The sequence below is a fragment of the Priapulus caudatus genome, unplaced genomic scaffold (assembly GCF_000485595.1).
Source record: "Priapulus caudatus unplaced genomic scaffold, Priapulus_caudatus-5.0.1 Scaffold698, whole genome shotgun sequence".
Taxonomy (NCBI): Eukaryota; Metazoa; Priapulida; class Priapulimorpha; order Priapulimorphida; family Priapulidae; genus Priapulus; species Priapulus caudatus.
Window position 1 is genome coordinate 143,234 of NW_014577759.1, and position 15,881 is coordinate 159,114.

Consider the following 15,881-nt stretch of genomic DNA (forward strand, 5'->3'; position numbering starts at 1 on the left):
ACGTCGAGCGGTTAAGATTTGTGCCCAACTGCTGATGGCCGGACGGACGCACGGATGCACGGACGGACGGACAATCATGCGATTCTACAAGCTGCACCTGACTACGTCAGATGAGCTAAAAATTATGTATTTAAATATGTGCAGTATGTGAGTGAAATCAGTAGATATATGATCGCTACAGCAAAATCATACCTAAAGCAAGTCTTTATAAATACAATAAATCTCTACCAACAATATTATAATGCCTAAAAATATCAACTGTTCTGAAAACCACTTACCTTGCATCTATAAGCAGTGGTTTTGCAATGTATTCTTGTACAAACGTCCCTTCTGCCTTTAGATCCAAGTCTGTGACCAGTAGGTACAGAAAAAGGTTTAACAGACATTCTAGAAAGAGTTCTGTCTGAAAATGCTTACATCAATCCTGAGTAAAACTTTCTATGCTAACCAGAAATTTTGATAGAGCATCTCTGGCTGCTAAGAATTCAAGATATGTTTAGACGTTAGATATATACTACACACTACACAGTTGCTGTTACTCAAGCTATAACGGTAAGTGTCATAAAAGTGAGGAAAACACGAGGCTGGCTGGAAATTATGTTTGAAATAAAGGCTTTGATGAATTTAAGTACACTCTTTCATTCATACAATCACCAAAACGTGTATACACACGCATAAACCCTTGAACCCACGCAGTCAGCTGTGGTGATATTCTCTCATAAACTACACACAAACATTTGTAAGCCAATTGATTCCCTAATCATTTCAACAACTTCAACAAATATTTCAAAGAAGTGTCAAAATTAATCACCTGCAATTTTTTGTATCTTGATCCCACGGTGGTTGCTATTTTTTTGCACCCAAAGCTTCTCAGGATGTTTATTTGCCTAGGAATATAAATTAATAATGATAATGATAGATGAAATGGAGGTGTCAGCGGACTAAACATCTAAATGGAGTAAAACACACGTACTAATCACGGACGCACATGGACAAGCCCTGACAAAAAGTTCCTTATCACGAGCGTCCGTGTTTACGAAATCACTGATGATAGCATTGCGTACGGCCGAGCATGCGTGCGAAAATGTTCGGTGCACTATAAATCTGTATCACACCCGCTTTGCCAGCAGCGGTTTGAAACTGTAAACAACTGATTTCTTGGACTGCGGATTTCAATTATACATTTCTTAGTAACCAGCAGTGATAATGGACAAACTAATACGCGTTTGGATGTAAGGTTATGTACTTATTAACTACACAAGGTGCCAGATACTCTAGCATTCGTCAACATTGCATAATCAATGGGCCTAGTATGCCTTTGTGTACCCAATAGTTTAGCATAACGTAAAGAAAATATGGAAGAGATCACCTATAGTCTTCCACTATAACATCTATAGACTTTATTGTCAACTCATTTTCACACAGTCTATGAGTAATTAGCGACAATAAATAAATGCATTCATGTAAGTCTGCCAGTTATGACAGTCACACACCTGACCTCTCTCAAGTCAGTCTTACACCCTGTACAGACTGCAAATTTGATCCCACGTCAAACTAGTCCGGGCCAGGAGCACACTAAATTGTTTGCAGTGTGTACACGCTATCCTGGGCTAAATACGCACTAGTAAGGGGACTAAGTTAGCTCTGCAAATGGAGGTAGGCCAGGCCTGCTTTGAACCATGCTAAGTTACCCCGGACTAGGTTAGCCCGCACTAAACTGTGTGTGCACAATCTAGAGCCAGGCGCAGGCTCAATTTCGGAATACGCCTGCGCATAGCCTTATAAGCCATATTGGAAAGTCCCCGCCGCCATATTGAGATCAGATAAGAGGGTTGATAAGTTGCCTATATATAACATAGTTACGATAGTACAATAGTATAGATGGTTTTTGATCTATAATTCTCTTCACTAACATCGTACTTCAATTCACAGGTGCGTTTCTGTTTACAGAAACATTTACAAATATAATTGTGGTCATTTGGGATATTTTGCAATGTTTGTGTTAATGCAAAAACTAAAAACGCACGAGTGTTTACATTAATCATGTACTTTCCTAAGCGCGCCGCGGCCATTTTATACCCCTTTTTCTATTATCTAAATAACCCAGCTGGACTTTCCGATATGACTTATTTGAGTCACATAAAAGTACAGTAGTTGTCTGCTGAGTGACATAACAAGCATGCACAGTCAACCCGTGCTAACTTAGCGTGGTTCAACATTTTGTGTCTGTATACTCAGCGATTTAAAGCACGCCTGGCCCGGACTAGTTTGATGTAGGATCAAATGTTGCAGTCTGTGCAGGGTATTAGTTTCCTTATTGCACTCACGTGTGCTATGAGTTTCTCTCTTTCATGGGGCATCTTAAATGCTGGTGGAATGTGAGTCAAGGGTGTTCTGGCTAACTCCACCTTGTTTGTAACCCATCCAGATCCAGGGAAATGGTTCACCTACAGAAGTAAATATAACACACTATTGTTCCATCTTTCTCTTCACGTGTGACCAACGTGATTGATGTGATTGATCTATCATTGTGCGATGGTATCACCCGTTATTTCTATCGTTATGAATCACATTACGTGCTACATAAAGAGTATAATTTGAAACACCCTCTATCAACATTGTATACCATGATTAAGGTTCTTAAGAGGTATAAGCACCAGATAAAACGTGCCACCTATATGACTTGTGCTTCCTGGTTGGAACAGCACCAATGAGATCCATGAATTCCAAACACACATTCTTGGCCCTGGGCAAGAATTACAGAGGATTTCTTGTTCTTTATTTGAATAAAAACATGTTGTAACAAAAACCAATGTTAATATTACGATAGACATAGTGTTGTGATAGGAACTATGTTATTACGCGCAGGCGTTTATATACATGTAAAAGGGCTAGAGAACAAAGGAAAATAAAGATTGGGAACCAGCATGGTGACCTCTCTGAAATTACGTGTTATGTTTAATCTGAACAGAGTCAACAACATAACACAACATGGTGGCAGCGGTGAAAAGATTGCCATGCCATTGTCGCAGTAACCTTTAGTGATTACCCTCGATGCATTTTCGGACAATCTTGACGTGATACGGGTAGAAACTGTACACCGATGTGAGCCTGAGAAGCGTACAGCACCGTGTACACGCTTCTGCCTGAGACGCCGGGTACGAGCGACAGAGCCTCCGGTGATGTACGAGCGAACACGTTAGCTAGCTGTCTCGCACGCAGGACCAGCGTCGGGTTACTCGATGGACCAGCTCTCATCGCAGTCAGGCTATACTAGCATAGATTCAGCGAAGCTGGCACAACAGGAACAGTGTCAGTGTCGAGTTTTCGACAGAACATTGCCATGCAGTAAAAGTCAGAGTGTATTTACACACTGTATACGATACCGTGATCAGCATTCACGCATCGCAGCCAGCTGTAGACCACGAGTTACGGCAGACAAGCTTCCAGAGTGAACATCGCGCGCAACGTATAGGCGGATGTAGCCAGTTATCGCCCATTTTGCGACAGCAGGGACAACGTTGGCACCAAGTAGCACTGCCAGGCGGACCACATCGGGCAAGCAGAAACAGAAGTTGCTGGAGATATCTAGGAACATGTGAAATAAGAGGACGAACAGCTTGATGAGCATGAGCAAACTCTAGACGAAATACTCACAAAATAAAAACTCATTGGTTGAGTGACTAGGACTGTTGAGAGACAATAGTATCTATAAGCTAATTAAGCAGGTGTGAAGATCTCCACCAATATTTTACGTGGCACAGGCGAAATAGTCTACCATGTTGATGTACCGGTACCACTTTTGAACTTATGCATTTGTAAAATTTATAAATTGCTAGTATAGACCCACCTTAGTCACAGCTTGCGTTATGTTAAGGTCTACTGAGGATAATTGGTTTATTTACACACAACAGTCAGTAGTCTAACCCTTACTACTTCGACTAGCTGTTTATGGGTCAGCTATAATACCAGTTACCATGGCAATGCACGATGATTGATTTTATAGTATCGTATGTTTGTATAGTATACATTTTGAATTTTTGTGTGGGAATTTAAAATTTGCATCGCACATTACAAGCCCTGTTAACGCACACATTTCACAGTACGCAACAGCAAATAACTCTCACACAAGTACATTCAGTGCACCCAGCACGCATATACGCAATGGTGAAATACCCAGAAATAATCTGGAAGGCTGGAGACCTTCCAGCTGAATTCAAGCTCTTCAAACAACGTGTGGAGCTTGTTCTCAAGAACCAGGATGTACAGGACCCTGAGAAGCAAGCAATTCAGATAAAATATGCACTCGGAGGGAAAGGACTACATAGGCTTTACACTTCTGGTCTATCTGAAACCGACCTGGAGAACCCAGGAAAACCTTGGTCCACAATTGAAGCACAGCTCAAAGTTCATGTGAATTTTCGCATACACCGGCTCGAGCTGATGTGCTATAGACAGCGGACAGACGAAACTATCGACGAGTTCCTAAATAGGTGCTGAGACAAGGCACAAGATTGCGACTTTTCAGAGAACGAACTCCAGGAAAGAATAATAGAGCTGGTGCTTACCACAACACCAATCGAATCTTTCCAGAAGGCTTTGCTGAACCAGCCCAATGGGTACCCTATTTACAGTATCCTAGCGGAGGGCAGGAAGTTCGAAGCCCTAGCGTTGGGGAGACAGTGTCTACAAACACTAGACACTGGCAGAACCGTTGGCACCATAGCGCGCCACAAAACACAGAAGCCGTGCGGCAATTGCGGCAACACGCATGCACCCCACAACTGTCTGACATTTAAGGACACTTGCCACATTTGCGACAAGAAGGGTCATTGGGCTAAGGTATGTAGGCAAAAAAGACAGCAACGAGGCTGCAGTCCACGCAGGCCGTCGGGTGGAAGGCGTAGTGTAACATGTGTTTTGCATGTGTTGCATGAATTAGTCAGCGAGGCTGGGCTGGGGGGTTGTTTTGGTGGTGGTCTGTGTAGACGGAGCGTCGCGCATATTGTGCGGTTGCATTGATATTACAGGGAATTGGATAAGCGTGTTTTTAGGTTAGGCAGTTTCTAGGGTCATTGTGAAATGGGGGTAGGATGCGGTTTGGGAGAACGGGTACATGCGCGTGCAGGATGTAGGAGTTTTGGGGGGAATATATAGGACAGAGATGTAGGAGAAAGGAGAGAGTCTGGTGTCGGTAGCGAGAGGAAGCGCCTGCGCTGACGCGCGTGTGCGCGTTGCTTTGTCTTTGTGCAAGATGTGTCTACACTGTGCCAGTTATTAAAGGTTATTCCGGTTACCACACAAGTTTGGATTCCTTCATTCATCATTACTACATGAACTAGTAATTCATTCGTTACAGTAGTCCATCCAGACACTGGAAGCAGAGATACCGTTCCATATCTAGCAATAGGGGTAAGAGACCTATACAAGAAATGTATGCACAAGGTCCCCCGGGAAATGTTCCCCTACACGGGTATCCGGAAATGCAACACTTTGATGTTGTAGGCATGACCAAGCCACATGCGATGTACAATCCGGCAGGCACAGAAGCTTTTGCCGAAATTGACATAGTATGTCCCCAAAAAATGGGACAGCATCGCCTTCGCCTCAAGGTAGACACTGGCGCGAGTGGCAATACACTGCCTCTAAGAACTCTCAAGAACATGTATAATGAGAGATGGAAGTCTGTGATACGCCCTACCCGAACACAGCTGACAGCATACAACGGCACACAGATCAACTGCTTAGGCACTCTAGATATCTTGTGCAGGTACAAGAGTCCAGAATGGACCACTCAAACCTACTATGTGGTAGATGTTGGTGGTCCAGCGATCCTTGGATTGCCAGGTTGCAGCGCGATGAGTATTGTCACAATACATGAGGTGCAAAGAAAGCCTGAAGCACTCATATGCAAAGCAAAAGTCACGGGTGTCAAGGACTTAAAGGAAGCGTACCCTGAGCAGTTTGACGTAGTAGGAAACCTTTGTGGAAAAGCTGAATCTCAAGGAGGATGCCAAGCCAACGATTGACCCACCACGCAAGTGTATAGTGCATTTAAAAGAAAAGATCAAGGCAGAACTCGATGACATGGAGAAAAACGGGATCATTCGCAGTATAGAGCACCACACATATTGGTGTAGCTCCATGACTACAACGGTGAAGAAGGATAGATCCATACGCTTATGTATTGATTCCAGAAAGCTCAATGATGCCTTGAAGAGATGCCCGTACAAAGTTCCAACTCTGGAAGAGTTGAACCATGCATTTACAGGAGCAAAGTACTTCTCCAAGTTGGATGCGAAGGCAGGGTATTGGTCCGTGCACCTGTCAGAGGGCTCCCAAAAGCTCACGACTTTCCGTACAGCATTCGGAAGGTATTACTTCCAACGGTTGCCTTTTGGCCTCTGCGTCAGTCATGATATCTTCCAGCAGCAGATGAACAGGATTATCGATGGTGTGCCAGGATGTGTATGCATTACAGACGACATAGCTGTCGTGGGACAAACTGAAGAACACGACAGGAACTTGCATCGGTTGATAGAGAGAGCAAGACAAGAGGGCCTCGTCTTCAACAGTGCCAAGTGCTCCATCAAGAAGGAGAGCATCAACTTCTTTGGATCACTTTACACAAGGACTGGAATCCAACCAGATCCAAGTAAAGTAGAAGCCATCAAGTCAATGGCAGCACCTCAAGACAAGGAGGACGTCCAGCAATGCCTCGGACTGTTCACATTCCTTGCTGGATACATTCCCAACTTCTCTGAGAAGGCAGCACCGCTGCAGGAATTAATGAAGAACGACATCCCTTTTCTCTGGGATGTTGATCATGAGCATGCCTTCAACACACTCAAGAATGCGATCATGAAAGATGCATGTCTCAAGTACCACGATCCACGGAGAGAAACAACCCTGGAAGTGGATGCGTCCATGAAGGGAGTAGGGGCATGCCTACTCCAAGATGGCGACCCGGTAGCATTTGCATCACAGAGTCTTTCCCCAGCACAGGCAAATTACTCTAATGCTGGCACTTGTCTTTGGCATCAACCGATTCCACACATACCTCTTTGGAGCAGAATTCGTTGTGGAAACCAACCACAAACCACTAGAAACGATATGGAAGAAACCGCTCAGAAGTGCGCCACCACACTTACAGAGGTTGCTGATCAAGATCCAGGGATACAAGTGTGATGTACGCTACAAGCATGGAAAGCACAAGGTGCTATCGGACACTCTAAGCAGGATGCCCAATCCAAGAGACGCGCGGGACATCCCGGTTGACGTCAGAGTGGAAGATATCTGTGCCGATGTCGAAGACGTGCTCGGCATCGATCTCATCTTCTTTGGCCAGAACAGACGAGAGGAGCTCCAGAAGGAAACATCTAGTAACCCCGTTCTGCGAGCCCTGTGGCAACTCGTGACGAACGAATGGCCAGATTCCGTAAAGGAAGTTCCTACATCACTGCGTACATTTTAGCCATATAGAGACGAACTCGGAGTCTCGCATGGAGTTCTATTCAAGGGAAGACAGGTTGTCATCCCACAAATGCTTCGAGATGACATCCTGAGGCAACTGCACATTGGCCACATGGGGATTGAGAGAACAAGGCAATTGGCCCGTAAAACAATCTTCTGGCCCAACATCAACAAGAATATAGAATGCATTACAAAGGGTTGTGATGCATGTCAAGAGCTCCAAGCAAGGCAGCAGAAAGAGCCACTGCAGCCTCACGATGTACCAGCAGCTCCATGGATCAAGCTAGGAATGGATCTCTTCACCTTGAACAGAGAAGACTTCCTCCTTGTCACAGACTATTACTCGAAATACCCCATAATCTATAAGCTGAGGGACACATCAAGTGCAGCTGTAGTGGGTGTCATGAGTGGAATATTCAGTCTGTTCGGCCCACAATGTCACCCATGTCAGACAACGGTGCACAATTCACAGGAAGACCATTCCAGGAAATGTGTAACAAGTGGGTACCACACGATTACCTACACGACGTCGTCACCTCACTATCCAAGGTCAAATGGGTTAGCCGAGTGAATGGTCCGGACTGTCAAGTCTCTCCTAAAAAAGTGTGCGAAGACCGGCCAAGACTCACAGATAGCAATGCTACACTTCGAGCAACACCAGTGGATTCAAACATCAAGTCCCCTGCCGAGATCCTGTTTGGTAGGCCGATCAGAACTAGTCTCCCGTGTCATCACCTCGCAGGAGACGCATCGACAACAGAACATCTCTTGCAAAGACAGACCATAATGAAGGAATCGCATGACAAGCGTGCTGGGACGGAGCTCCCACCACTCCATATAGAGCAGCCGGTCCATGTCCTGCACCCGCAGGAGCACGTTTGGATACCTGCGAAAGTCATGAACGTGTGCGAAGAACCAAGGTCGTACAAAGTGTCGACACCGAATGGTGCTATCCTTCGACGAAACCGTTCCCACTTGAGGGAAGTCCCTACCAGCAGTGCACGCAATGATACTACAACTACAGCTACTCCAATTCCATGGAGAGTGCACTTTGAAGATAAAGAAACGAAGGTTGAAGAGCACTGACAAGTTAGCCTTCCACAGTCAGACCCACACACCACACGGTCTGGTCGCGAAATTCGTCGACCAGCTCGTTACCAAGAATGAACACATGTATATGCATTCACACACTTAGTACAGACAAAAAGACTGACAAGTGTTATATAGATGTGTTAAACATTTTAATTATGTTTTAATTATAGCAGTTCTGTGTTATTTCATGTTAAGGTTTTAGATTTGAAAAATGTTGTAGAGGTTACGTTCGCAATGCATGGTGCATAACAAAATGAGTAATTAATGGCCACATTAAGCCTACTGTTGAAAGGAGGGTGATGTTGTGATAGGAACTACGTTATCTAGCCCTTGCGATGTACAAGGGCTAGAGAACAAAGGAAAATAAAGATTGAGAACCAGCATGGTGACCTCACTGAAATTACGTGTTATGTTTAATCTGAACAGAGTCAACAACATAACACAACACATAGTATTATGGACTCTTGATTATGTATGGTTTTTCTATAGTATAACTGATAGAAATGTTAGTACAGAGTTCTTGAATGGCCATATTATTTAATAGTGGTAATCAGGTAATTGTGTAAATGTATCAAAACAGTAAAAAGTGTATGATCATGTTGAGAATGCAGAGAAATAACTAGGCCTCCAGCTAATATCTGGAGAGAACATTAGACATTAATATAGTAAACAGAGAGACAGTACAGAATGATTCCATTATTTTAGTTAGTAAAAGTACTACATATATGCTATGTTACATATAGTTATACCTATATTCAGCGCTAGAAACTCGTAAAAATTCCAGCTAGCCCGAATATAAAAATTCGGGCCAGTGAGAATTGAAATCCACTGGCCCGAAACAAAACTTTTCCAACATTAAATTGCATTTCCCTATCAGGACGGTATAGAGAAGATGTTAGCATAACAACACAATAATAACACAAAAAACACCAAAGTTTTGAATAATGAAGCCATACTCTATTACCAATGATGCCATCGATTCCAACCAGTTACATAAGTGAGTAAACAAGTCATAATTAAGTCATCGAAGTCGAACTCATTGAAGTCGGAATTTTCATCCTTTTCAGCCTGTGGCGACCGGGCGACCGGCCTTTTCTAGCGCTGCCTATATTAATATACCTGCTAGTTTCATGATTGTATACATTGGTAATACAGCATGCTGTCAGGTGTATTGCTCTAAGAAGACCATACCCCCTAGCCAATAAAAATAGTGACCTACCTTTTGATGGGGTTCCAGGGAGTGCAATTTGTCTGCAAGCTTCAGGAAAGGGTAGTCATGTGCCCATAGCACATCCCAGTCCTCAGTATTTTCATCTCCTCTGGCATAGCCAGTTCTGTCAAATACAGCCATCACATGGCTCAGATACCCACTGTCCAGCTGTTTATTTGACAAAATGAAAAGTTAAGAAAACTGTTAATTACACGCATCACACACTAGCACATGCTCACCAAAATATTATAAAGACACTATGAACACACGACTATTTATCAAATGGGTTTTCCATATATATCTCATTAAAATTAAAAATACCATTTACCAAGAGAGGTCATTGTTTGTGAACCCCCTGACTTGCCTTCGTGACTGGATTGTAAGTAGAAGTTGAGCACCCCTTATTTTAACACTAGAAATTCTAAAACTTCCAATGTCCTCACATTATCTAGATTCTAGAATGCCGAAATCATGCCAGGAATGGGTAATTCGTTACCTTTCTGATATGGTTCAGTTCATAGATATCTAGGTATTCCCAACCAAAATAATTCTGGAATCTGAGACACTTTTGGCCCCGAGCATTTTCAACAAGGGGTGCTCAATCTGTATATGCAAATGCCATCATTCTGCAATGTATTTTGCAACCTTCAAATAAGTAACATTCACAAACTCAGGCACGTAAACAATTTAATCAAAATACGTCTGACCTAATTCAGAAACGAAAACATATCACTGCATATTACCAGAAGTAAATAATAGGGAAGGAGTGTGACTTCAATAAACATGGGAAGTTCGTCATTTACTAGCCTTAGAATACCTACGATTTACTACGCGTAACTCAACCAACTTGAGCTCAAATCGTACACAGTACATTCCTCTAACATCGTGAGAAATCGTTTCCTCGTATACACCCGCAATCCGGAGATACAGACTAAAACGTACGACACGATTCTCCATTCTGTTGGCAGCAAACTAAATCCATAACCCATCTAACTTGAAACAATAGGCAGCTAGTAACGACTCTTGCGCACTCATGCCCTCGGCGATGCGGTGTGGTTCGCTGGGAGATTGGAGCTGGAGATGCTTGATTGCGGTGGGCGTGCGTGCGTGGGGGGCATACCAGCTGCTGTAAATAGGTCAAAGATTAGCTCGCCGAGTGTTGCGTCGATGTCCAATCTCCAAGTGAGGCACACCGCATCGCCGAGGGCACAAGAGTGCGCAAGACTCGTTAGTAGCTGCCTATTGTTTCAAGTTAGGCCGGTTATGGATTCGGTTTGCTGGCAACAGAATGGAGAATCATGTCGTACGTTTTAGTCTGTATCTACGGATTGCGGGTGTAAACGAGGAAACGATTTCGCACGATGCTAGGCGAATGTACTGTGTACGATTTGAGCTCAAGTTGGTTTAGTTACGCGTAGTAAATCGTAGGTATTCTAAGGATAGTAAATGACGAATTTCCCTTGTTATTGAAGTCACACTCCTTCCTTATTATCTACTTCTGATATTACATACCAATAAATTCCATTTGAAACTTACAATAGGTATGCATATTGTATAATTCGATAACCATATTTATTTTGTTTTAACACATCACAGCTTACCCTTTTTCCATACAGCCAGTATTTTGGTCTGACTGCCTCCTCTCGCCCCTCAGCAACAGGACCATATTTGTGACCATCAAAGTGCTCTCTTTGCATATTCCTTAATTCATACACATTTAGGGCAGTAAGAATAATACCACATGCTAGCACTCCTACACAGATGTATAGCATTGGTGGATTTCTAGCAAGCCGAGTACCTGGAAAGGGATTGTAGTTTTGGACCTGCAATTAACAATATACGTTACTGTTATGCACTACACCAGTGATGAAAATGAACATTTCCTTGGTAGCCCAAAGTGAGTAAAAGTGTTGGGACCAGAAATGCCATGCCCATTACATTTTTACTCTTTAAACAATTTTAATGCCCTTTCAAACCTTTGCCTTCTCCCCTCTTATTTACCACTTATCAACCTTCTGCATAACTGGTCAACCTTATCTGCGTTCTTCCTTCCCGTCCCCACACCTTCATTTCTTCTCTCTACCCCTTTAACACTATTTCCACGTCCACCTTCTTCCTATCCTGTAGCAACTTTTTAATACTTACCGTGAAAGCCATCTTCAGCCTATTTCATATAGTCAATCCTCATAAAAAGGGTTATCACAAACGTCACTGTACTTCCACTCCTTTGTCACCATACCAATAGTATCATACTAGTTGTCACTAGTAACACGTGCCATTTCTTCAACAGTTTTGATTGTCTGTCGTGGTTTCCTAATAGTTATTGCTGTAAGACTTTGTTCAGCTTCAGGCTGGTTGACCACAGTCACAACCTGCAAAACAGGTACAGTTGTCAGTAAATCATGCGGAATAAATTTAATGCTAAAACTATATTAAGAATTTATGTCTTATTAATCCTTTACTTTAAGAACTTTATCCACCTAGTCAGCGTTCGAAATTAGTGCCGACCCGGAGGCCCGAGGCCACCAAGTTTTTGCTTCAGCCACCATCTCTACGAAACTGCCGGTCCTCTTGACCGGCACTTTTTCCCCTCATATTAGGCTGAAATACTACGGTTATCGCAACGGATGTTTAGACAGACTTGTAAACGGGAGCGCATTCTAATACGCTCCGTTCCTGAGCGTAGACGGGGTATCCAAAACATCTAAAGCCGAGGGCATAAACTCCCTCAACGCATGATTCGCCACACGAACAAAACCTCGTGACAGTCTAAGAAATCGATTGCGGCATGACCCCAGTGTTTTTATGACCGCATAACAATAAGTTCATATGTCGCAGGGGTTATCGTGGGGAGTACGTGAGGGCATAGCCAGTGATACCTGACACGCACGTAATCAAAGCTGTTAACTGAATTCGTCACTTTTCTTTACGTAGAAAGTGGGCTATTTTTACATTATTTATATCTCAGAGCAATGTCAGACAGTGTAATACAAGATTCTAATAGGCACGTGTAACTCTTGATCATATGCAGTGGAGAGCTACCGTGGGACTGCAGTGCTGACAGTCGCGCCAGCCAAAGGCTGGCCCAATATTTTTCTTTGGGCCACCAGAATTTCTTTCTTCTGGCCCCAAAATGAAAAACTGTAGCCCATTTACAATTTGGTATTATCTTACGCATGACGATACAACGGCGTACAGTGGACTTTATGGCCTACAAGAGCTTGTCAACATCTGACACAAAGCCACATTTGCATGCAGGGTTCGATTTTGGCTGAAAATCTAGGGACAGCAGGACGCACACTCAGAAAGGTTCGGTGCGGTCGGCTGCGCCACAAAAGTTGCGTTGGTCGCTTATTTACTAGCAGATGAAGTCAACAAATGGTATATAAAATAATCTATTCAGCAATCAACAGCCCATACATGTGAACATAGAGTTGGTCAAATAATATATTTAAGCTCTAGAGAATTGTGAGGGCGAGCCTCTGGGAAAGCGTTTTATCTTTCGTTTTTCTGCCTTACCAGTTCCTGGGTAGCCAGCCAATGCACAGATCAAAATTGCTGTCCGACACATCGCAAAGTTACAACGTGGCCTAAAAGCTTGAAAGTACACATTACAGTTTACATTGCGCTTCTAAATATATCTAAACTGAATTAAAATACGTCCACTTTCTACTAACAAAAGGTGACGACATTCAATTAACACAAGGGCCGCGACACTAGCGGTGGCCCGTGGCCTGGGGCCACGCAGAAACTTGATGTCGGGCCCCACAAAATTTCCAAAGTTAAAATGTGGTGGCCCGATCGCGACACTAAAATTTCAACAGTGTCTACTGTGATAAAAATAATTGTTTCTTAACGTTGCTAATCTCATTTCAAGAGACCGAGCAATTTCGCGGAGCAAGGGCACACACTAACGCAGTGCCGCATTCTACGCGCGGGCATACGGGGCACGGTTTATCCGATTACTGCCGGCCTGCAACAAGCGCACGTTATTGTGTTAGACTGGTATCAGGCCTCACGCTCTGCTTTAGACATGCTACGACCGCGTCTGCGAACGAACAGTTCGGCGGCGAACCGAGTCTAGCCAGAGGTCAAAAGTCTGAGCGAGCCGCCAGGCCCATCAGCATAGTTTGCACAGCGCCAGCATACCTGTGAGTTACATATGCCATCAACGCGACCAGACAATGCGTTAGGACACATACGCCTGTCTTGCGAGTCGTACTGTGGAAGGCGTATGTAAAATGAACGCTGAGCCGTATGAGAGTTCAGGGAACACAATTGTCATATAAAAAATGATGAAATATTCTTCCTTTTTGATGTATTTTTGCTTCAAATGTATAAAACATACCGCCGGACACACATGCGATCCCGTAGGGAAGGGGTCGGTTCAGGTGACGCGGGAACATGGGCAAAATACGGGGAGTCTTGTCGTGGTCACCCTGATTGCTAGCTAGCTGCCACTGGTGCCTCACTGTTTCGGAATCCGAAGCGAAACTGCCAGCGGTTCGAAAGTTGCGATAGAATAACTGAACTATTCCATGAAGATGATCAGTATTTTAATCCGAAGTGTAATATTAGTGCTTTGTAAGTTTATTTATGCTTTTCTCTGTGCTCTTTACGCAACGAATATTTGAACTTAAGTCTTAGACAATGGCTGCTTTTTCTTTTTAAATGCAATGCGTACCAGGCTACTTTGTTTGATATAATTATGGTTTCTACTTATTCTTATTAAATCTGCAATATTTTATTACAGTTTCAAGCCTGCCAGACATTTTAACTTTCATGAGATTAACATGTATATGCTTTTATTTTAACATTAAAAGCCAATGTGTTGTTGTTTTATTACAGTTTGATTGTTTTAATATTTGCATGCTCTGTGAGCTTGATTTCTTGAACGTCTGAACTGATCAGATAGCATGTGCACAGCGCGTGTTTAAATAAATAATTACGTGAAATAGAAAAATGGTATGCAAGATTCTGCGTGAAAATTTGATGCCGTGAGAATGGATAATCAAATGTATGCCCTCAATCATCTAATGTCAGTGTGTGCCATTGTGTGGGTTGTTTAAAGACTTGTGCAAGTGCATTCAGACGGGCCCAGCAGTCGCGGCGCGGTGTGGCGCCCCATTATTCCAACTAATTACAATACGAGGATCTGAAAATAAAATGTTGTTTTCTTGTTTTTTTTTCGGGCCACCAGATTTCATTTTCGGGCCACCAAAAATTGAAAATCAATGATTTTGGTGGCCCGATCGGGCCACTGAAAAAAAAAGTTAGTGTCGAGCCTTGATTAACAGCTTTGATTACGTGCGTGTCAGGTGTCACTGGTCGTGCCCTCACTGCCCACAATAACCCCTGCGACATATGAACTTATTGTTATGCGATCATAAAAACACTGGGCTACGCTACATGCTGCAATCGATTTCTTAGACTGTCACGAGGTTTTGTTCGTGTGGCGAATCATGATTGGAGGATGTTTTGGATACCCCGTCTACGTTCAGGAACGGAGCGTATTAGAATGCGCTCCCATTTACAAGTCTGTCTAAACTGCTATTGCTATAAGCGATTTGCGCTGTGTTAACGCCGAACAGAAATTGTACTCGCCCAAAAGATTTTATTTTGGGCCTGTAATATTTTGTTTTGGGTATTTTTTAATTGCCCAGCAGAGGTTTTGGTCGCCATTGGCGACCGGGCGACCGGCTGTGTCAAGCACTGGGACTGGGGAGAAGAAAAACGAAAGTAAAACCTTTCCCACAAGCTCCCCAAACATTCCTAGAACTTGAGATATATTAATTATTTGACCAACTCTAAGTTACATGTATGCTGTTAATGCCAATGGGTATTTTTGTATACTATTTTGTTACTCACTGCTAGTAAATAAGCGGACCACCAACTTTTGTGCAGGACCACCAACTTTCTGAAGTTGGTGGTCCTGCTGTCCACTAGATTTTCAGGCAAAATTCGAACCCTGCACCTAGTATAATGGAGTCAGCAGACCCTGAGGTAGTGTTTACGGCAGACGGTGCCAGACAGCAAAGGAGTTCAGGGAGAGAATTGCATATTCCCACCCATCAAACGCTAACTTCTGCCCTCCTACTTTCAACCC

The 15,881-nt window shown here is 43.4% G+C and overlaps 1 protein-coding gene across 1 annotated transcript in view; it reads right to left on the minus strand.

Annotated features, from left to right (window-relative positions):
- The window catches only part of LOC106812900 (tubulin polyglutamylase TTLL4-like), a 23,073-nt gene extending 10,930 nt beyond the window's left edge, over positions 1-12,143 (minus strand). Inside the window, exons 1-6 of the mRNA XM_014816907.1 lie at positions 11,921-12,143; positions 11,377-11,598; positions 9,785-9,943; positions 2,328-2,447; positions 812-887; positions 279-348 (exon numbers count right to left, since the gene is read on the minus strand). Of these exons, the coding sequence (XP_014672393.1) occupies positions 279-348; positions 812-887; positions 2,328-2,447; positions 9,785-9,943; positions 11,377-11,598; positions 11,921-11,932 (659 nt within the window). The 5' untranslated portion in view covers positions 11,933-12,143. The remainder of the gene's footprint in view (positions 1-278; positions 349-811; positions 888-2,327; positions 2,448-9,784; positions 9,944-11,376; positions 11,599-11,920) is intronic.
- Between the last annotated feature and the right edge of the window lie 3,738 nt (positions 12,144-15,881).